This window comes from Diachasmimorpha longicaudata, chromosome 8 (genome assembly GCF_034640455.1).
Source record: "Diachasmimorpha longicaudata isolate KC_UGA_2023 chromosome 8, iyDiaLong2, whole genome shotgun sequence".
NCBI lineage: Eukaryota > Metazoa > Arthropoda > Insecta > Hymenoptera > Braconidae > Diachasmimorpha > Diachasmimorpha longicaudata.
Genome location: NC_087232.1, coordinates 3,373,730 through 3,395,251, shown reverse-complemented (window position 1 = coordinate 3,395,251; position 21,522 = coordinate 3,373,730). Strand labels below are relative to the sequence as shown.

General features: G+C 37.2%; 2 protein-coding genes across 3 annotated transcripts; both read right to left on the bottom strand.

Moving 5' to 3' along the window:
• Positions 1-394: 394 nt before the first annotated feature.
• LOC135165102 (receptor-type tyrosine-protein phosphatase F-like) lies at positions 395-4,677 on the bottom strand. 2 transcript variants are annotated; one of them, XM_064126051.1, is made up of 6 exons: positions 4,525-4,677; positions 4,339-4,413; positions 3,282-3,911; positions 2,498-3,127; positions 1,094-1,269; positions 395-650 (listed from the first exon to the last, which is right to left on the bottom strand). In XM_064126051.1, the coding sequence occupies exons 1-6, from the start codon at positions 4,571-4,573 to the stop codon at positions 486-488; spliced, it is 1,725 nt and encodes a 574-aa protein (XP_063982121.1). In that variant the 5' UTR covers positions 4,574-4,677; the 3' UTR covers positions 395-485. The 2 variants fall into 2 exon arrangements, with proteins under 2 accessions (XP_063982121.1, XP_063982120.1); XM_064126050.1 differs by having other exon boundaries at positions 1,094-1,272; positions 4,525-4,676.
• A 2,393-nt stretch (positions 4,678-7,070) lies between these two features.
• On the bottom strand, positions 7,071-13,800 carry LOC135165094 (fibronectin type III domain-containing protein 1-like). The gene is made up of 8 exons (XM_064126044.1): positions 13,664-13,800; positions 13,056-13,208; positions 12,280-12,591; positions 11,356-11,979; positions 9,500-9,735; positions 8,559-8,739; positions 7,592-7,711; positions 7,071-7,345 (listed from the first exon to the last, which is right to left on the bottom strand). The coding sequence occupies exons 1-8, from the start codon at positions 13,701-13,703 to the stop codon at positions 7,284-7,286; spliced, it is 1,728 nt and encodes a 575-aa protein (XP_063982114.1). The 5' UTR covers positions 13,704-13,800; the 3' UTR covers positions 7,071-7,283.
• Positions 13,801-21,522: the final 7,722 nt, after the last annotated feature.

Below are 21,522 nucleotides of genomic sequence, written 5' to 3'. Positions count from 1 at the left end.
CATTTAAAATGACTAATTAAATAATCATGGATGTACGTTAATTCAATCGGTGTGGCCCCCGCGTTTGGCCAGTTTATTGATCATTTATTTGAAGAGTACACGGAAAGAAAAATACAGTGAAAATTACAATACTCGTCCAGGAACATGGGCCCAGGCTTTTCCAGGAGGACAATACTCTCACCCCGTCGCACAGGAGCTTGTTTTCCATCGATTCCTTATAGGGATTGGGGACAAAAACGAAAACACACACACACACGCATACTCATTGTACCATGGATTTTTTTCTGCGTATAGTCTGATATGGAGCCCTTAGACTCGTCCCATGGCATCCTACTTCCAAAAACGTTAGACTCCGAATTGATGAAATCACTCATTAAATACCAAGTCAATGGAGTCTCATTTAAATCATTATTTTATTTTCATTGTAATTGAAACAAGGGTGATGTTCTAAGATTAATTCTGTAATTATTGATAAGAATAAAAATTTAAAGTGGGTGTTGTAATCCAACCTCTTTTTTGTAGAATTTTTCCTCCGACAGCATTGCGAGACATATATAATCTCGTGCATCTGACGGCTGGAAGTTAGTAATCGTCAGTGTGCTTGCATCCGGAGCAACTCGTGTGATGTAAATTGGCAACGATGGGTTGTTCTGTAACCGAAAGTTGATGATAATTTTGTAAGTATTTTATTATTAATTTATTCTACACGGAAAAAAATTTTGGATAAAAATTAGACTTCTAGAGAGCGAGGGGTGGGACGAAATGTCAATCAACAACTTTTTCGGGCAAGTTTTATTGAAAAAATCTGACTTGGGAGACTAATTTTTGGGGCAAAACTAAACTTCGTCCCTCGTTTCACACCCTGGAGGTCTAATTTTTACCTAAAATGTCTTTCTGTATACTTATTACGTTAAACAATTTTTTTCTATTGGATCGTAAACTTTGCAGGCAAGTCGAAAAATTACATCTATCTAGTGGTAAAAGTTTGAATCACACCTAGTGCGACTTGAAGGAAGACACAAAATCGTCTAATACTTCTATCTAACAATAGAAAGTTATGGACATGAAGGAAAATTGATAGACTTTTTCTTACTCTGTTTTCCGAAAGTTCTAAGGCCTCTCCATTGTCCTTGTACAGCCACCACACAAATACGATCGGATCGGTGGATTCGATCTGAGTGGTGTTCAGTCTACAATGCAATTTAACTGAGTCACCAACAACGAAGTGCCGTGGTGGTTGGACATAAATGTTTAAAGGATTGTCCGACTCTTCTGGAAGAAAAAACGACGAGAACTATTAGATTATAGACAGAAATTTACTAAATAATATAAAACGATTTGACTATAAACTTTAATTCTTGATTATCGCACGCAGATGGTACATCTTTCTCCTATGATGTCTCCAGAGGAACTAACCCTTAGTGACCAAAGTTTTCACATTCTGGACCCATTCAACTAAAGGCTCTTGTTCTCTCATTTCTTTCTTTCCTTCTCTGTTTCTGTTTATTAAAACTATTCAAAACATTCCGGGACTGTTCTGAGAAAAACTATAAAATACTGACATGGACTAAACACAGCTATTGACAGACGCTTAATTTTTGTCCACACCGACCATGCACTACCAATAAGACCGACTAATCGTATCTCCTAACAGTTGCATAAGTGAAGAAAAAATGGTGAAAAAAAAATCTCTTGAATCAAATTTAACAGAATCATGTAGGGAATCAATATATCCCGTATAATGATTGATCGCACCAATCGATTAGCACTTGGAGGGATCGTCGCTTGTTACGTTCGCTTAATCAGAGTTTGATTCAACTTGATTCACTGACATTTATCATAAAAGAGATTAACAGTGATTCATTGTGTCGATCGTTAATTTTTAATTTATCCTCCAATTAATCGACGGATTCCATCTATAGTTTTAGCGAATGGGAAATTATTTTGTGTTAAAAATTTTCATGTATATCCTATCTTATGTCTATGGTATGGAATCAAGGGAAGAATTATTCTGACGTGGAAAGGCGATTTTTAGGTGCCAGAGCGCCCTTATACTGAAGAAAAAAATCTTTACAGCTGACGCCCCTGTTCCTATTCCTGTACCTGTTTAAAATTTACGTGTAAAAATAGTATTCAGTAAAAATGAGGGAACAATTACGCATTTTTTCATTGAACGTTCCATACTTTCTATGAAACGTTTTGGACTTTTGCCTGAATGTTCTCTAAAAAAGTGCGCAACTGTTCCATAATTTTTACCAAATATTATGTTGACTGGCAGATTAGAGAACAGGCACATAATATTTAAACAATTTTTTTCTCTTCGTGTAGGAGGTGCTGCGTTATCGCCCCTGATCTTTTAGTTTTTTACACTGTCCTTTGAATCTAATGCCATTTGTTTATAAATTAATGAAAAAAACATGACAACTATTACTGATTACCGTAAACCACTGACCATACATTCACATGTGAATCAAATCAGCAGTTATCGTGCACTCACCACTTTTCCGAGTCGTTCCCCGCGTACGAAAGCTGAAGGGTCCTACACCCGCATCGTTATATGCAGCTATCACAATCTCATAGGTCGTAGAGCTTTCGAGCCCTGCTAAAATGTACTCGCCCCTACTGGATGTCTCGATTTTATCATCTTGGGAAAATCTATTGGATGTGACTTTCTTCCATAGTATCCGATATCCAAGGATTTCATGGACACCCATTCTCTCAAGTAGTGGGTCCCACGTGATCTTCAGCTCCCCAAACCCTGCAGGGCGAACCTGAATATTCTGAGGTGTCTCTGTCGGTAGCTCCATGTCAGTCATCACTACCACCATATTACTTGGCGGGCTACTGCCTGCATCATTTGTCACAAACATGCGAAACCGATATGATGTTCCTGGCTGAAGTCCGATGATGTTTATCTTCTCATGACTCGGCTCCGAATCGTGGGCCACTGTTAATTGTTCGGCCTGGGAAGATCGCCACTCTGGATCTAGATCATCGTATACGGGGTAGTATTGAATAGTGGAGTTCCGTATTTTTTTATCCTTTCCGAAAGGTATCTCCCACAATGCCTGTACAGTTCTTGAAGAGAGCGGAATTACTGCGAAGTTGATGGGGGCGACAGGAGGTTCTAAAACAGTAACCGGTGTTTATAATGGAATGGACCAGAGGTTAGAATTCTCCCCCTATTGCTCTACCGAGCTATAGCTAATTAGTAATTATCAGGCTAAACTACTGATTATACATTCACATGCGGATTAAATCTGCAATCATTGGATACTCACCAAGTTGGGTAGTGTTCAGCGATATGGGAAAGGTGGATGGTCCTAAACCCGCACTATTGTATGCGGCTATTGAAATTGTATACAGCGTAGAGGGTGCTAGCCCCGTCAAAGTGTACTTTGTGCTATGAGATATGTGTCTGACAATCGGAAAAGGGTGAATGTCGTCGATGGGACTTGTCTGGGGTAGTATTTGATATCCAAGAATTTGGTCCGGCCACAAGTAGTCAGATGGTAGGCGCCATGTGACCTCCCACTCCCTAAATCCTGAAGGGAGTACTTTAACATCCTCCACCTGTGGTGGTGGGTCTATCTCAGTCAGCACACGCACCATATCACTTGGCTGACTACTGCCTACTTGATTTGATGCCAGTATGCGAAAGCGGTATTCAGTTCCTTTCATTAAGTCGTCGATAACTGCACTCTCCTGTTCAACCGAATTCGTTGATATAAATGTTATGTTTTTAAAGTCCTGCAGGGCCTCCCCCTGATCCAATAGTCGGTTCGTTATGGGGTAATATTGAATAGTGTATGTCATTGCTTGATTATAGTCTTCTGGTGATACGCTCCAGAACGCAAATACTGAACTCGTAGAGATCGGGGTTACGATGAAGAGGGGGGTGTCAGGAATTTCTGAAACATTAACCGGTGGTTATAATTTAATTGACTAGATATTATAATTATACGGTTACAGATTTGTTAATGAGCATTCATGAAGAAGGATTTTTCTGATTTTGTTTGGGTTGGACGATTTTTTTTTCGAAAGATTTTGATAGATGTGGGGTACAGACAACTCGGTGGTAAAAATGATAATAAAAATCACATATCCTTTCAATCAATCAATCAATCAATTGGATCAATCAAATGGATCAATTTTTTGTGCACGAGTAATATTGTTAAGAGGGGAGACAAGCAATACAATTATCATTATTTGGGGCGTATTCAATGGTATTAAATCGTCGTTATTCAAAAATTCGCCCATTAATTTTACATTTTAACCTAATCCACCGATTTGTTTTTTAATGTCAACAATGTTTACTTGTTTATAAAGACAACTCACTCTGTCGTGGTGATTCCATCACGAGCTTATCGGACATCCCCGCATCACAAGTGGGCAGGAAAGAGGCTTCAATTGCTGAAAAATAATGTGTGAGAATTCATGTAAATGAGTAATTATTGATTTATTGGTATTGATAGTTACAAAGTTAATGATGATATACTTAAGTATTGTCGGTAGTACACTCACCTACGCTAACAGCAGCTAAAATGATGAGTCTATGCATTTTCAGTTCCATTACCCTGACGTTTAATTTCAGACGTGTTCGTTGGCACTGATTTATTTTTGAAAAATGTCATGGGTTATATTGCATACGTAATCTTGATGTACGTGTTAAACCTCATGTTTTAGGCAATTGATTTTATGATATGCTGACCCTTGTTTTCAATTTTACAGAAAAACAAATCCAGAGAAAGTATCAATTCATATTAAAACAATGCTAAATAGAAATTCGTATTGATCAGCATTTGTACGTGACGATAGGCTCTCTGATGGTCGTAATCATTAACATTTACTCTCTTCAGAATAATAATCTACCTGCTGACGATAACAGGCTGCATGTGCAGGCAAGAATTTCGTGGTGATACGAGAAATTGGGACATTTGTCAAAATTTTCGTGACTTCGATAACAATTAGCGAATGATTATGAAAAATTATCCGTGATGTTCGCGTTTTTATTATCATGCCAAATCGTGCGAAACAGCGTAATCTCTCGTAATCAGAATAACGCCCTATCACTGCGGAAAATTTGTCCACTGCTTGATAAAAGTTATCAAGACGGTTGAGAAAAGTTATCTGAGAATTTGGTAAACTTAACAAACATCTAAATACCCTTTACTAAGCGCTACGGTAATTTTCCGGGAGCAGTATTAGGTAATTTGTACTGAACTTTCCCCAGTCGGATTAACAAGATAAATTGCATTGGAGAGTAGAAAAACTTGAATTTTTCAAAAAAAAAATCATAGTTTCAGAAAAATCTTAATATGAAACTGAAGTGTTTGTATCAGTATTGGATGATGGACAGGGATTTTATAAATAATATCAAAACGAGTTGACTATAAACTTTAATTCTTTATTATCGCATACAAAAGGTATATCTTTCTCCCATGATATCTCCAAAGCAACAAACCCTTAGTGACAATAGTTTTCACACTCTGGACCCATTCCACAAAAGGCCCTTGTTCATTCATTCCATTCTTTTCTTTCTCTGTTTCTGTTTATTAAAATTAATTGACTATTCTAAACGTTTCGCCACTGTTCTGAGACAAACCATAAAATATTGACATGGACTAAACACAGCTATGGGCAGACGGTTAATTTTTATCCACACATACCAAGCACTCTAATAATCAACATCTATTACTCGCCGATAAACCTCTGCAAACCCTAGGGAAAAAATTAAAGTCCACTGGAAGGCAAAATCATGACCTTCACATCATCAAAGGGGTAACGACACGACAAATCACCTTCTGTGAGTCACTTTGCAGTCGTAATCGACGTTCACGGAATATATACTTCTGTGAATCACTAATATACCGATTGGGGTCACCGGGTGTGACTACCCCTCTACCCAACCCGGCCTCGCAGCCCCTATTTTTATTATTATTCTCCCTTAATTTTATTCTCCGGTCGTGAATTGGTAATCACAATTAAGTTACACAGATGTCAATGGATTGTGTGCTATCAAATTAAATGACGAACACCAAAACACCCGAGTAACGAGAATTCTGCCAACGTGGAATTGTATCGAAATCATCAATCGGATTAACTAATCATCAGTCTCTAACCTACTCAGTTAGAGGAGTATGAGTTGTGCAATACTGCCATGAAATAAGCTTATCAATTGACAAATCTGCCTCATTAGATTTTTTCCAGCGCTGCCCCAAATCTTGAAACTGACCCCAGTGGTCATTGTTTGCAATCAAAGTTTTAATCTTAATGTGCCATCCTCATGAGAGTCACAAGATTATTTGATTATTTCACGAATTGAACCAGGTTTTATTTATTATTAAAGACATTCGTATGATTTAATGGAACTTCCTCAAGTTAATTTTGTTCCACATTTGTTTTACGACATTCTGGATGCCCTTCTTCATTATTTACCTTAAATCATGTTATGATTCTCTGGTGACGATCATCTCCCCGTAAGAATTATCTGAAATCATCGAATTTCTGAACGATCTTTTAAAGAAAAAAAAAGGAGAAGAAGAAGACTGTAAATCGTCGCAGCAATTATGTCGTTACAACCTCAAGTTTAATTAACCCTAGAGTCAGGAATTAGCTGCTCTCCACCGGATTTAATTGAGACTGCGCACTCACCAGGATTACACCGAAGATTTACTGAAGTTCCATTATTTATGGAAATGAAGGATGAAATGAGAAACAACAGGGGATTAAATACTCACATGATTATTCTTTATTCATCACGAAATGTAAATCTTAAACGTTTCAATTTTTTCAGTGATTCGTAAGCTGCATCCTACTCTCTCCTTTCTGACATTGAAATGTCCTATTAGTGGGTGTTGAAATGAGAGATTGAGAAATAATTATCAGAAATTAATGCTCCGTTGAAAATTTCCATGAATCATTGATGAAATTCGAATTGCTGGCCTCGTTTCAAATTCGCATATCTGATTTTCAGTACCTGTACTTAATCCATTAATTTTATTTCTACTACTTATATAATAAGCGATGGAAATGCGATATAAAATAATGAAATCATTCTCGAGTAGAAGTCCCATGAAAACATCGGAATTTATTATAAATCAATACAGTTATTGTAAATTTTTTTTTACGAAAAAAAATAATTCAATTATTTATTTCATGATTAGCAGAGGAGTCACACATTTTTTTTCTATATTGCAGGTTACTACTGATACAATTGGAATCATTTATCAATTGAATAATCCATGATTTTTTATTATTTTACTTTGTCGAGCTTTATGCCTCTAAGTACATAATGCCTGTGGATTGTTAACACTTCCCGGAGGCGGATGCCGTGTGCCCGGTTCTAGAAAAAAGATATTAGGGATGAATATTTGGTGTTCCCACTGTCAATAATTTTTCATCATGACCGACCCAATGTTCGTGCACAAATTTTGTCTCTGGTTATCAAGGAGACAAATGCAACATTGCGCCCGTAAAACGACGAAAAATTGTTTTCCAAGACCGGAAGGTAAATAAAGGAGTCTTATTCATGGTCACACCTTGATTTTTTAGTTGTCAAGGTTAAAAATAACTTATTAAGCATACTCACTAATAGCGCTTGGAAATGGTGCACTAGGTTGAAATGAGTTCCCCTCACTTTGAGGCATTACACCTGCTGGAAATTGCGGTGGAACGGGCATCGGGTAGACTGGTGGTTCCTGCGGCGGAACTAGAAGAAAAAACAATGGATTAACGAAAAATTTGGTTGACCGATACTTGCAGAGAAAGAGAACACACTTATAAGAATTCGCGACAAGACGACTTTGATCACCTGCACGGTGCATCGCCGCCGGTGGTATTTCGACGGAAACGTTATTGGATTCCAAAACAAAAACGTAAAACATATTATCAAACTCAATCCGTGAGAGAAGTCGAATTCAATGAAAATTATAATACCGAAATGAACATTTATGTTTCCGTCATGTCAACTTTACGCAGTTTCCTAAACATGAGTCATTCATCCGATGACTCATGGCTGGAGGAAATGAAGCAAGATTTTTTTTTATTGAAAGCAATTGAATAAGTGGCAAAAAAGTATAATAAAATATAAGAAAGAAAAACAAGTGTATTTAAAAAGCCATTCTTGTTCTAATAATTTCAACACTTTTTTGGAATACCACACAACATTATTTCCCTCCAACAAAGCCAACGATCAGCTGCCCCCCCCTCACCTAGACAGCCCAAAAATGCTCGATCAGTCACGAGGAAGATATAGCCCGTTTATTCAAAAATTTATGTATCACGAAAGTTACGCGCCAGTTCCGTAAAAAGTATTCAGCGTCCAAGAATTCTTATATCTGGCACCAATGGCAATAATTCTACAACTCTCAGATAAATTTTACTGATTAAAAAAAAAACTGCGTATCTTTCTCGTTCTTTTTCAGTATGTCAAACCACTGGAATAGAAATAGACTAAGCATCGAGCGAAAATAGATCGTTATTAACTTAAATCAGTATTTTATTCGACTTTTGAGATGGATAGTCTTGAGTAATTGTCAATTATAATTAATTTTTACCTGGTTGGTCAACGAATTCATTGACCATTCCGTTTAATGTTACTTCTCTTGTATAGTCCTGGCCGTCAGCGTGGAGTTGACATATGTACAATCTCTGATCTCTGCTGTCAAAATTGTGGATCCTCAAGACCATTCCGTACGAGGTATCGTCCGTAAAGAACTTTACATCGAATTTGTCTGACTAGAAAAGAAAGTCATTGATCATGAATTATTTTCCATTTTTATCACCAGTATTTCTACCCTCTATATTCAACTCAGTACTCATAAAAACTAACAAATTAGTGACATTTTTTTAATGGAAACATGATAAACTTAATATGCAGCGATTTCAGTTGAATTTTAGATTTGAAAAATCGATTGCCAAACGATGTAAAAGGATTTCATTTGTATATAGAAATACAACAGTAAACTCAAACGCAAATATGAAAATAACGAATGGCTGTACCCATCCTCTATGTACAAATTCCTAAGTTATTTATATTGAAAACGTATAGAATAATAAAATAGTACATGAGCATTTAATTTATAAATTGTGATCTAGCAGTCACAACTTTACCATCGATTAATCTATTCACAATTGAAAGAAGCACTTTTCATTCATGACCCAACTAAAATTGAGATATTTCCAATTCGATGATGATTTACATTTCATTTGATTTTTGACTTAGAATAATACTCTTTTTTTATCCCAAAAATACACCGATCTCAGCTTCTGGGTGACCCCATAATTATTGAGGAATTGATAAATAAAATCGATCATGGTCATACGCAAGGACAAATATACGAATAGCGGCACCCCAAACGGACTTACATTTCTCGATTACCGAGAAAAAAGACACATATTCCTGTTTTCAAGAACTGGTAATCCTAACTTTGTGTAAATGCAAACATTCCATCCAAAAACAGAAAACAATGTAGTTGGATACTATAAAGTTTCTTACCGGAGGTACATCGTGAATGTTCCCGCTGTCATCGGACATCAACCACCGGAATTTACCTTTATTTTCCCGTGGTCTGTTCTGGTAATCAACGGTACAACTTAATGATACCAAGTCACCTGCTTTTATCGAATCAGGATATCTAATGTGTACTGCCCCCTCCGGGATGGAAACTGAACCGCTATCTTGATTGGGCCTCTGTGGAAAATCATCATTCGCTGGGTTTTCCTCGAAATCAACTGAAACACCGACGTTTACCTGATTCAATAAAACCAAAGTCTCTGTGGTAACATCACAGATCTCTTCTAAAAAATAATTATTTTATGATAGCCGCGGACGAGAAAAACAGGTGCCCTAAAAAAGTGTCTTAAATCAATTCAATAAATTGACCTGAACAGGACGGAAGAACGTAGGACAAAAATTCCCCTGCTGGCAGAGTAGAAATGTTTCGGTTTCAGGATTAAAGCACAGCGATAATTGTCAACTCGAAATCCGTATCAATGTAATCGTTTAACCAACTGCTTTAACTATATTCAGTCTAGTCCCAGTCTTAAATAAGACAATATTCGAAATCTATTATAGTTTTTTTTGTACAGACTCTAAAAACTCGAGAACCTCTATAGGCCCAAATTTTTCAAATGAAATTAAAAAATATCACAACCATTGTTTTTTATACTAGTGTTTAAGGCTGAAAATATTGGAAATTGACTATTTTTTTTTTAATAATAAAACTTGCTTTAAAAAACTATATTGAGTCTAGTCCTTGCTCTAGTATTCCTCCTTTACTCAATTATCAAATGATATCGAGTTGTCGATTAATTTTGAGATTATAATCTTGAAATTATGAAACGCAGTGGAAAAACTATTATCCACTTTAATAGTCAGCCGTTCAACGAACTACAGACCCTTAATTACCTGGGCACAAGGCCTCCACCACTAGCAAAGAGCATAATCAGGGTTTTTTGGGATCGGTGTGTTTATCAATTTCATCATTACATTATTACTTCTTCAACATTTATCGAGAGCCTTGAGGGCTATTGCAGAAGTCTTGACAAAAATTTGGAGACCCCCACTAGCTCAATTCAAATAGTAACAGACCGCCCTTCTGAACATATGCATCGGATTATTACGTGGGTCTTCACATTTCCTCAAAAATTGATTCCTTTGAAAATATATAAAAAAATTATTTCAAAGTGGGGGGTCGATATCTACATCTACCGAAATATTTCTGTAGTATCGCGACTAGTTATGGGAAAATCCCCATTGTAGAAATAATATTTTAGACAGATGTTTTAAGGATTTTGTTAAGATAGTCTAGAGCCATAAGTTTATATGATAGTTTTAGCGTAGGTGCTATTTGTCGGGAAACCCCGCAAATAGACATAGATTGGTACAGGAATGCAAGCCTGTACCATAAATGCACTTAGAGGGTCTGTGGGTTTATGAGGCCCACAGATGTGCCAGGCGGAGATCGGTGCTGCCAGCGTGGTCCAGGGATGCTAGGACCACGTGACTTGATTAGGGCCCAGTCCAGGGTTACGAAGACGGACAGGGTCAGACTCGTGTTTGGGCAGTGTTAGAGGATAGCCGTTGGACGTTAGACGTATTTTAGATAGACATAGAGTTAGACGTTTTTGGTGTAACTGTTTAAGAGTGAACCGTGAATTAAGAATAACGAATATAGTGAATTTAGTATTAGAATCATTTGTACACTTTTCATTAAAAATAAACTGTTAAATCTTTTAAAAAGTAACCCTACATTTCCTTGGGGAACGATTTACAGAAGGGGGAGGGGGTCATTAGTTATAAAAGTCGAAAAATCGTACATCATTATCCACCCAATGCTTTGCTCGACTCACCTGGTATCGGATAAAGATAACTGGGGGGGCCAAGACCCGCCTTATTGCGAGCCCTAACCGAAATAGTATAGTGGACGTCATGTTGCAGGTTAGTCAAAGAGTAGCTCGTCCCGTCCGTTAGGAATGTTTGTCTACAGACCAGAGTGTTGTCGTCCCGCACACCTTCGACGGTTATAGTATATCCAATAGGCTCTACATCCCCGGGATCCGTCCATGTGAACTCGAATGCGCCAGATTGACTCCAGGACCCGTCAAGATTCCGCGGTGGTAGTAGCGCCGGTTCTGGGGGAGTCCTTACTACCACGGAATTACTTGGCACACTTTGACCCCCCGGACTTGATGTAATCACACGAAACATGTATTCTGTGTTTGGTTCAAGGTCTTTAATATGTGTGTTCGCCTTATGGATGTGACCTTGAGCTCCGTGCATAAGTACATGATCCGTGGTGGAGAAGTATTCCCACTTCTGGGTAGTGTTGCTCTCTAAGACACGGTATTCAATGATGGCCTTTGTGATTGGATTCTCGGGACTGGAGGACATCGTCCAATTTAAAAATACTAATCTTGGACGGAGCGCAGTTGCTTGCAGGTCGGTTACCGCGTTAGGAGGTTGTGGAACAGAACCTAAATCCATCCCATCTTTGTTTATTTAAATTGCTGTAACGGCTATTAAAACCGTGGAACATCGTTCTCGAATCACAGAATAATTATTGAAAATATTGAGCGCATTATTGAAAATCATTTGATTGTTATCAAATGTAGTTGAAATTAATCTATAATGATTAATTTATATTCTAAGCTATAGAAATTTTATTGGAACGCACATTAAATTTGATCGAGTTAGTATTACTCATACAATTAACGAAAATTCTGGAAGAATTGGTTAATTTCCAATAATCGCCGTTATACCATTATTGCACTTACCTTCTGGTAGAGTTCTTCCAATAGCAGACACGGAAGGTCCGAAACCTTTCGCATATACCGTAGAAACATAAACTATATAGTCCGAATCTGCTAGGAGCTCTCGTAATATGTACTGCGTCGTCCTCCCTATATTTTCCAGTGCCCGCAGGTTTCCATCACCTGATAGCCCCCACGCAATAGAATATCCGCGAATATCTCTGTTCGCGGAGCTCCCAGCAGGCGGGTCCCATTTGACTAGCAGATCTCCGAACCCTGCAGCCTCGACCCTGAGGTTCCGCGGTAACCGTGAGTCATCTTCATCGGCGATCGGCTCTATAATTGGTCGAATCGCAATGTCCGTCACAAGTAAAAATAGATTAAAAACCCCAATAAAGTTATTAATCATCATTGATCATTTCAGATTAATTAAGTTTTTTCCATGAAATTCTGTTGTTATTTAAATATATATCTGCGGAGTTTCATGATAAATCTATAGCTCCAAAAATGTATGCGTCTTCATTTTTTTAACTATTTTTTTAAATTGAAGAATTAATTTATGCGGGCAAAGACATGGTAAATAATATACTGTACAATACTATACAGTTTATCTACATTGTTTGGTAAGAGAAAAAATTGAATTGTGCGGATTGTAAGTTCAAACAATAGAAAAATAAAATATAACAATAATTAGAATGAATTATTTTTGCCATCGTAATAGTCTACGAGGAACGAGACTGAACGAGACCGAACTTTTCGAGATGTGAAGGTATTTAAATTCATCTATGACAGAAACTCACCCCTCCTGGGCGGATTCACGGAGTCAGAAGTTGCTTTTGTGCTGGAGTTACAAAAACGATCGCAAGCGCAGCGGGGTACGATAATCACGTCGCATTTGTCCTTATCGCAGCAACACGTTTTCTCATGGTCGCATACTGACGTTGCCTCTATGACTGAAAAGTAATATGTAAAAAATTATATAAATGTTTGATGATTGAATTCGTCAATATATCGTAGTGGTATTTGGGAACAATTCAATAACAATAATCAGGGTGGTACATTATTTAACAAATGTGGTAAAGATATTCTGAGGACCGCGAGGATTGGCAAACAAGCCCAGACGAATTTTTTCATTAGACGAATCAGAAAATCTGTACCGCAAGGGTTTCGTACTCCGCGTATTAATTGTAAAACAAGAAAGGACGAGGATTGAATCATCAATGAATTAATCATCGTTAGAGTAGAGGAGAGTACGAGTTTTTAATAATTGATAACTGATTGAGGTATTGGAATTGATCATTGGAAAATTTATTTGATATCGAAAACTTAATCAAATTGAAAGTAATCGGGCGAGTCGACGTAACGATTATAATAATTGCAATATTGGAATATGCCTTAGTGAACTGACCCACAACGACAACAGCGAAAATGATGAATTTACGCATCATTTTCGACTTCGTTCAATAAATTTTTACTTATTGACCAACTGATCGATGTTTACTGTCGGATGTCTCTACTTACAGTTGTATATTTTCGAAAAATTGTCGTTGAATATATTTCCTATGTTATCGTCTCATACGTGTTTTATCTCGCCTTTCGACATTTTATTCCCTGACACATAACTCACGTATTCAAATTTTTAGGAAACATCAGCCAAGTGCGATTGCCAGTCAGCATTCGAAGAGTTTAATTCCACAGTTGGAACCTCTGAATTCCTTAGATATCAGCATTTACACGAGTCAATCTGTTTTCAAACAATCCTAATCAGCACGACCAGCTCATTGAAGAATGATAGGCTGCAAACACTTGTCAGAATATCATGTGATATGAGATTTATATATTTGTCAATTATTTCCTGGCTCTGCGAACACTTGTAAATGATTGTAAGAGTTATACGTGATGTTTAAATTATTAATATCAATTATACAAGATTCGGCATGAAGAAATCACCTTCAACTGGATAAGGACACTGAGAACAAAATTATTTTTGTCAGATAGCCATTTAAATACTTCAGAATTAATTTTTTTTATTTGGTCGAAATTCAAAATGCAAAATTCATCATCTCCCTAGAAAGACAAAATATTTCGAATATAACTCATTCAATACTTCCATTCAGAAGCAAATACTCTGAATAATGGACATCGACAGTCATCCCCTAAGGGTCGTCCACCCCATCCCCGTCAGATACATCGCGCAGACACCAACTTTTCCCAAGTTGCAAAAAAAAAACTCTGGAGAGTCTCGTCTAGTTGCGACGTAAACTTTATATTTCTTGACTTTAATAATTTCATGTTCGTCGTGTGGATAGTACGACCCTCTAGTTGCACTCAGCGGCGCCCTCGGGGTTGTAATTAGTTTGTGGCTGGCTTCACCGAGTCCGTCACCCCCGTCGACTGCACACCCACAGTCTATAGAGTTTCCATCATCCCTTCTTCCCCGCCTCCTGAGCTCCAGTTATTTTCGCGAAAGAGATAACGTCACACAATAATTTCGCCATTTTGCAAAGAATACGTGGACAGATTTCCGAGGATTCATGAAAGAATGATCGCATTGATGATGACTTAATGAAAGCAAGAAATTAGCTGAGTATACGTGCACTTGGAATGCAATTTAAAATTTATTTTTATCAATATAAACCTAATTAATGTATCCAAGTGTGTCGAATTTAATTAATGTAACGAAATGCTACTTGTTAATTGTATTTATCTTCAAATAAATCACCAGTTTTATCTCGTTAATTTTTAATTGGAATGGAAATTATAATGAAGTCATTATTTTATAAAAAATGGTAATCTATCAATAAGAAAGACAGCCCGATTGCAAAAAAATCGATCACTTGCATCAAGGTATTCCATTTTGCTCTATAAATAATGAATAATATTAATAAATAGTATTGATAGCAAACTACAAACATATGAGTATTCTTATCAATGATGGGAATGAAATTTTTGGTAAAAATTAGACTTTCAGGGGGCGAAACAAGGGACGAACGTTTGTTTTATCAGAAAAATTAGCCCTCCAAGTCTAATTTTTCCCCTAAAACTTGACCTAAAAAATAGTTGATTATTATTTCGTCTCACTTTTCACCCTCCAGAGGTCAAATTTTTATCCAAAATTTTTTCCGTATACCTGATTTCAAAAATCTATAACCGAAAATACAAATGTCAAACTAACCGAAGCGACATCGCTCAATCTCGCTGGCTGTGACCCCAGTCTATTGAGTTATCGTGCATAAAATCTCGTGGCTTATTGCCGAGTTGTCCAACGAAGTGACGATGATTGGCGGGATAGAAAATCGAAGTGCGTGGATAAAATTCACGGTGATAGTGCCCTTAGTATCCTATGAGAGTAAAGGCTACAACGTACGATGAATCACAGCTTATTTTCCCCACCATTGAATTTTTAAATTTCAAAACCACTTGATTTAGGGAATAAATAAAATTGTAGAATCACGAGGACAGCCCCTACAAAGCATCCCTGTGGGCTAGATACATGATAAATTTCCTTTGACAGATTGGCCCTTCCGTCTTCAATGATTTCCGCCTGCTGGGCACGAACCCCTCGTGTGTATTCACGCATGAGATAACGCAAAAAAGAACAATGAAAAACAATTTCTATTTAAGAAACAACAGAAAAATCGACAGTGAGACGGGGAAAACATCTTGGAATTTACGCATTCCAATACTGATTATAACACCTGGTTGGATAAGCCGTAATGTGGCAGCGTAAGGCGAATTTATCGGGCCCAGCGGCGTCAATTATTATGGTACACAGTAATAAAATAATTATCGCACTCATGCGATGAATGTTTCCATAATAAAGAGCTGAAAAATATTGAAAAATCGAATGTCACGTTCGTCAGATAATGTTTTTGTTGGATAACGAACTTTCGCGACAGTGATTGGACCTGTCAAGGCAACTGTAACAAATCATCCCCCTGCATTAAATTACCCTTGACTTTTTTTCGAAATTTTTCAATCCCCCTGTTCTCGTAAGCCCTTATCAAGCGATTTTAAACCGTACAAACTTGCCGGTTATATCGAACTGGTCTTTACGCTTTGCCTCACAAAGCACGGAATGGAAAGTTTCTCTCTCGGGTTTTATCCCAGCCAGGCGTGAAGCTGAAGTACAACGTGAAACGAAGGGTGGCAGGAAAGTGAGAGGTCACTTCTCTGTATGTGTGAGAACCGAGTTATATTCATGACGACAGAGCCAGATGTGCACGCCGGTACTCCCTGGACGTTCAACGTCCTGCTTTTGATATTTATGTTCCTTGGACGTTAAACTCTACGACAGCGAGTTGAGTTACTTCGAGTTGGAAGGAAAAAGTCTTTTCAAATCTTTTAAATTTGAATTTCTGGCCTGAAAAAAAAATTAGTGAAAATTGTTCCTAATGAATTATTCGACGAGAGAGGAATGGTATGAAATAAGAATTCATTTGATTTCAAAAGTTCAAATTTTACAGAAAATTGGTGGAAATGGTCATTTCCAACTGATGATTCCACGCAAAAAATTATATATATATATATATATATATATATATATTAGTCAATAGAATCGGTCCAAAACCTTTAACAACAATTTCTGCAATACTCGACAGATTGTTTTTTGCAAATAGTACATTACACTCATATTTGTGACATTTATTGTCGTCGAATTATCAATTAGTTGAAAACCGTTACACTATCAATTGAGTTTATTGCAAATGGGTCATTAGAAATAATAATTCTGTAGGTAATTTAAACTATTTTCTCTCTTTATTATGTAACTCAAATAATTGTGCTCGGAAGACACATCCGCTTTGTACCGATTCCTTAGAGGAACCAACTAGATCTACAAAGGGAAACAACACCCTAGACCTTCTAGTCACATGCTCTCAAAGAGTCCTATTCATTCCATTTTGTCTACATACTTAAAATAAAACCTAAATATCATACCTCACACTTCTCAGAATTCCAACCCATAAAAATGTTTTTCAATTTAAATGTAAACACTCAGAAGAGAATAAGATTAATTTTTGTTCTCTATTTATTTCATAAAAAATCCAACAGATTAATGTTTTTCCCAATCACTGCCAGTTAAAAATAGTGAATAGAACTCCGAGAAATTGCAATTTCGTCATTGACGAATAGCTCTCATGTCAGTTGAGGCTGTTTAGCAAAAAAAATAAATAAAATGCCCTCTCCAGTCTGAGACAGACGACCTACCCTCGAAAAATCCTCATCGAGTATCTCTCCGAGTGGTGTCTCTCCATTTACAAGTGAATGTCTGGCAATTTATTTCAAGGGCAAGGACAAGAGTGAAGACTAAAGTACCCAAAGTCTGAAACCAATCTGTTGAATTAGTCTTCAATTATTAAGTCGACTGCCGTCAAAACAAAACGCCGAAATCGAGGGAAAGCCGAGTGAGGGACGAGAATAAACCCGAGAGACAAGAGATTCAGGGCTTGTGGTGGTGAAGAAAAACCTCATGCTAGTTCTATCCCCCCATGAATCTCTCTTTATGGCCCTTTTGTCACGTATTTCTTGAAGTGCGAGAGGGGAAAACCTGCCCTCCAGCTAAGAAACATTGACTTGGCAGTGGCCACGCATGGACAACGCTGCAGGAACTACCCTCGTAGATTCACATCGAGACACGTGAGACGAATATCAGGTGCACGGAGAGAAAAATTATTTAAAAATTACGTCTATTGTAGGGAAATATTCCCTGAGTGTCAGGAGTTTGAAATAAACTAAAACCAATGCCTCTTATTTTAAGAAGTATTACATTAGTCGATTATATTAAATAAACGATTGAATACAGCAACTCCGATAAATTCCGGATTAAATGGAACAATGGATGTAAAAAGAAATAAGTTTGGCGATGTGCTCTCGGTTAAGTCGTGGAGCGAACTGTCCTCCACTTTTCGTAGCTCTAGGGACCTCAGGCCCACGTAGACCCCTTTTGTTTATGACCGGAAAACAGCCAACGTTGCCAGCGTCCTAATGTTTTCCAGATGAAAATCCGGGGTGTCGAGTGGTGTACACACAAGGGCCCCCTTGTCCTCTACTACGTCATGTTAGTTGGTCCAACGTATTATTGTTTTGAAAAATTCCCTCACACAAATCGTTTTATATTATTTAGTAAATTTCTGTCCATAATCCAGTGAATGCGGTAAATATTCTTTAATTATTGTGATGATTGGAAAGGGCACCGCATGCGATATTAATAACCACTCAGAAAGTATATTTTACATACATTACAGTAAATATTTTCTGACTTTCTCTCGAAAGAAATCCCATGGATTGAAAAATAAATTCTGAATCGTCTTTTTTTGAGAGGGAGAGAGAGAGAAATAGGGTGCTGACCGAGAGCGATTCACCTATGTTTTAATGGAACATTGTAAGCTTTAAAAATCGAAGTCTGCTCATACTCCTCCAATCCCCATTCCTCAGATAAAACGAAAATTCCGTTAGAACTGGAGGCAGAAACGTAAGGGGAACGATTGGAAACTTGATGTTAACCGTAAACCCGTGAGAGATTACACTGAATTACTCGAGTCGAGTGGAAAGCGAAGAAATTTCCTATAAAACGTGTGTCATCAAATTTCATGGCTTATATCCCTAAAGGGTACCTCCACAACTTCAACGGAAAGTTATCTGAGTAATTACAATTATCGATTCTGTACTTTCATCTTTATTTATTATTCTATACATAAGCAAGGCATCTTTTATTATCTCAACGATTTTTTTTTTCATCTGTAAAGAACGTTGAATTTTATTGTTTTCAATCCTCTACCATAGTATTTAATCCTCAACGGTCACAAGGGTCAATATTTTTATTTTATTATTAACAATCCATCGAGAATAACAAAAATATTCTGTACAAATTTCGGTGTCTTACTTCAAGGTTATCTGATGTTCACCGCAAAATCGAGCCCAAAAATCTAGTCTAAGAAAAAAAATCATCTCAAAAAGCCCACTCGACCTAATTCACCCATTTACCCCAGAAATGCACCATTAAAACGTAATAGTGACTAGCGAAGTGATCTCGAGCATCTGAGATTCTCGGTGGTAATTAATTCGTCGACACAGTGGGCCCACTGCACTTACACTTTCTCGAGTTACCCCCGAGGAGCCAAAACATCGAGCGATAGCCGCTTCTCCGCTCCCTCAACTTACTTTTATCACTGACGAAAGCCCAAGAGGTTTTTTCTACCCCGTCTCCACTGATTCTCATCCTTCTCTTCCCTCCCGTGTCATTTATCCTATATCAGTGAGAGGGAGAGAGAGGCCATCTAACTTTACTGGAGATTTAACTAGGACTTGTCTATCGACCTGACTCAGAACTATACCCTGTGCACACACAAACCGGTGTTCTACGTCTGCGTTCTTGCTCAAAGGTTCTGCCCATGCGCCCTGATCAATAGTTTCAGAATGTCGACTTCCAACACACCATATCACTCACACTTGAAGATCGAAAAAATCATTGCGAATAGCCATAGACGTTAAAAGCTCATTTCCCGGTGTTATATTTTTTCACTGACAATTATTTCAAATTAAAAATAAAAATTAATTGCAGGTTTATCGGGTTAACATGCCAATCAACTTGTGAATGTTGGTAGTGTTCTAATAACAATCAACGTCTTCGTTGATACGCCGGGTTACTACGGGTCCATCTCGTGTGTTGGACTACAATTTTTTGTTTAATTACTCAATAAAGTTAATGCGAAGACGTGAAATTGAAGTTTTTTCACACCATAATTTTTGTAAGGGGCTATTGATCATCACTTACACTTTCTGTTGACTTTGGGAAGCATCAAACACAGAATTGGGAGTGAAAGAATAATCCGCAGTATTTATTAATGAATTATTCATCACCAAATCGATATCGAGAAATTATAGAGGAAATAGAGGAAAATTCCAGTCAATACACATAAACGATGTCCTTGTCGCGGCAGTTATATAAATAATGGTTACAAATATCAACCGAAGGAAAGGCGAATAGAAAGTTAACAATCAAAACTAATTGTCATTAATTGTTGATTACATTTATGATGAAGGATATTAAAAAATATGAGAAATAAATCACAAAGAAGTTGAGGTATAATACCTATTATTTAATATCAGGTAGATTGTAAATAAGACTTCATCATTTCATATTTATCATCTTACAAATGTATCATATAAAATTACAGTCAATGGCAAAGAGTTTTCTCGTGTTCCATCATCTCTCATCTACCATTTCCCCGCCCCCTTCCTTCCTCCTTTATTTATTTCAAACTTTTGCAACACTTTGCAGGCTCGCATTATATAGAATCGAGACACGATATTATTCCCAGAGTTTTCACCCTCGCGTAAACCAAATGGAGGAAAAAAAAGAAACAAAGACATTGAAGGAAGAGGTGCGAGGAAATTTTTCCTTCATTCGCAGACACACACACAGACGTTCTATATATGTATTTTTTTTTTCATCTCTTGCCCCGACGCACATCGCTCTTCGCAACCGTGTGAAACTTTGGAAGACAGATCGGGTAATATCTACTGCAAATAAGTGGAAGAGGTCGGCTGCAGTCAGACAGGGGGGAAATTTTATGAAACGTCGGGTTTTCTCTCAGCTACTGGGGGGAATAAAAATCGAAGGGTTGGAAACTGAGGGTTCGAGACAGTTTTATGCATTGAGTCCTCGAGTTGAATATGTGGGGATGCGAAAGAATAGAAGAAGAGCGGGTGGTGCAGTTCGAAGATTCTACACAAGTGCATGAAAATTGAATTGAAATACGTTTTGTGGAGGTAGAGAATGAAATACCACGTGAAATTGTTATTTTCGGTCGGTTATTTTCACTAACTCAATGAAATTCACTCATCTGCATTATTAGAACTGAAGTGAAATGGTATTTTTAATAGAATTTACTGGGAGAAAGGTATAATTCTGCCCATCAGACATTCTTCTGATAAGAATTTAAAACCAGTTTTTACATAAAACTTTTGGGAATGGGATTATGCACGTGGAGTTATATGTTATCCTTAGTCGAGTATATTTTTGTAATGCAGAAGTAAATGAGTAAAAAGGATAAAAAATTACTCTATCGTTTCTAAATTCGGAGATATTACTTGAAAACTCAACTTATCTGCTTTTACCACGTCACTACTAATTTTATATTCAATAATTTTCAATGATTCAATTACCATTTCATTTCCAATGCTTTCTAAAAAAAATATAAATGTTCGAAATAGAATTGGCCTTTCTGGAAGTATTGAAGTGCAACTACAAAATTGAGAATGAAA

What these genes read in the sequence shown, in the direction of transcription:
- LOC135165102 (XM_064126050.1), bottom strand. Translation starts at nt 4,573, where the DNA reads ATGGAACTGAAAATGCATAGACTCATCATTTTAGCTGCTGTTAGCGTA. An exon ending in GGGAACGACTCGGAAAAGTG is followed by an intron (nt 1,273 to 2,497) that starts GTGAGTGCACGA and finishes TTTTTCTTCCAG; the next exon opens with AAGAGTCGGACAATCCTTTA. An exon ending in TAGAACTTTCGGAAAACAGA is followed by an intron (nt 651 to 1,093) that starts GTAAGAAAAAGT and finishes TTTCGGTTACAG; the next exon opens with AACAACCCATCGTTGCCAAT.
- LOC135165094 (XM_064126044.1), bottom strand. Translation starts at nt 13,703, where the DNA reads ATGATGCGTAAATTCATCATTTTCGCTGTTGTCGTTGTGG. An exon ending in TGGAAGAACTCTACCAGAAG is followed by an intron (nt 11,980 to 12,279) that starts GTAAGTGCAATA and finishes GGATGGATTTAG; the next exon opens with GTTCTGTTCCACAACCTCCT. An exon ending in TTATCTTTATCCGATACCAG is followed by an intron (nt 9,736 to 11,355) that starts GTGAGTCGAGCA and finishes TCGGTGTTTCAG; the next exon opens with TTGATTTCGAGGAAAACCCA.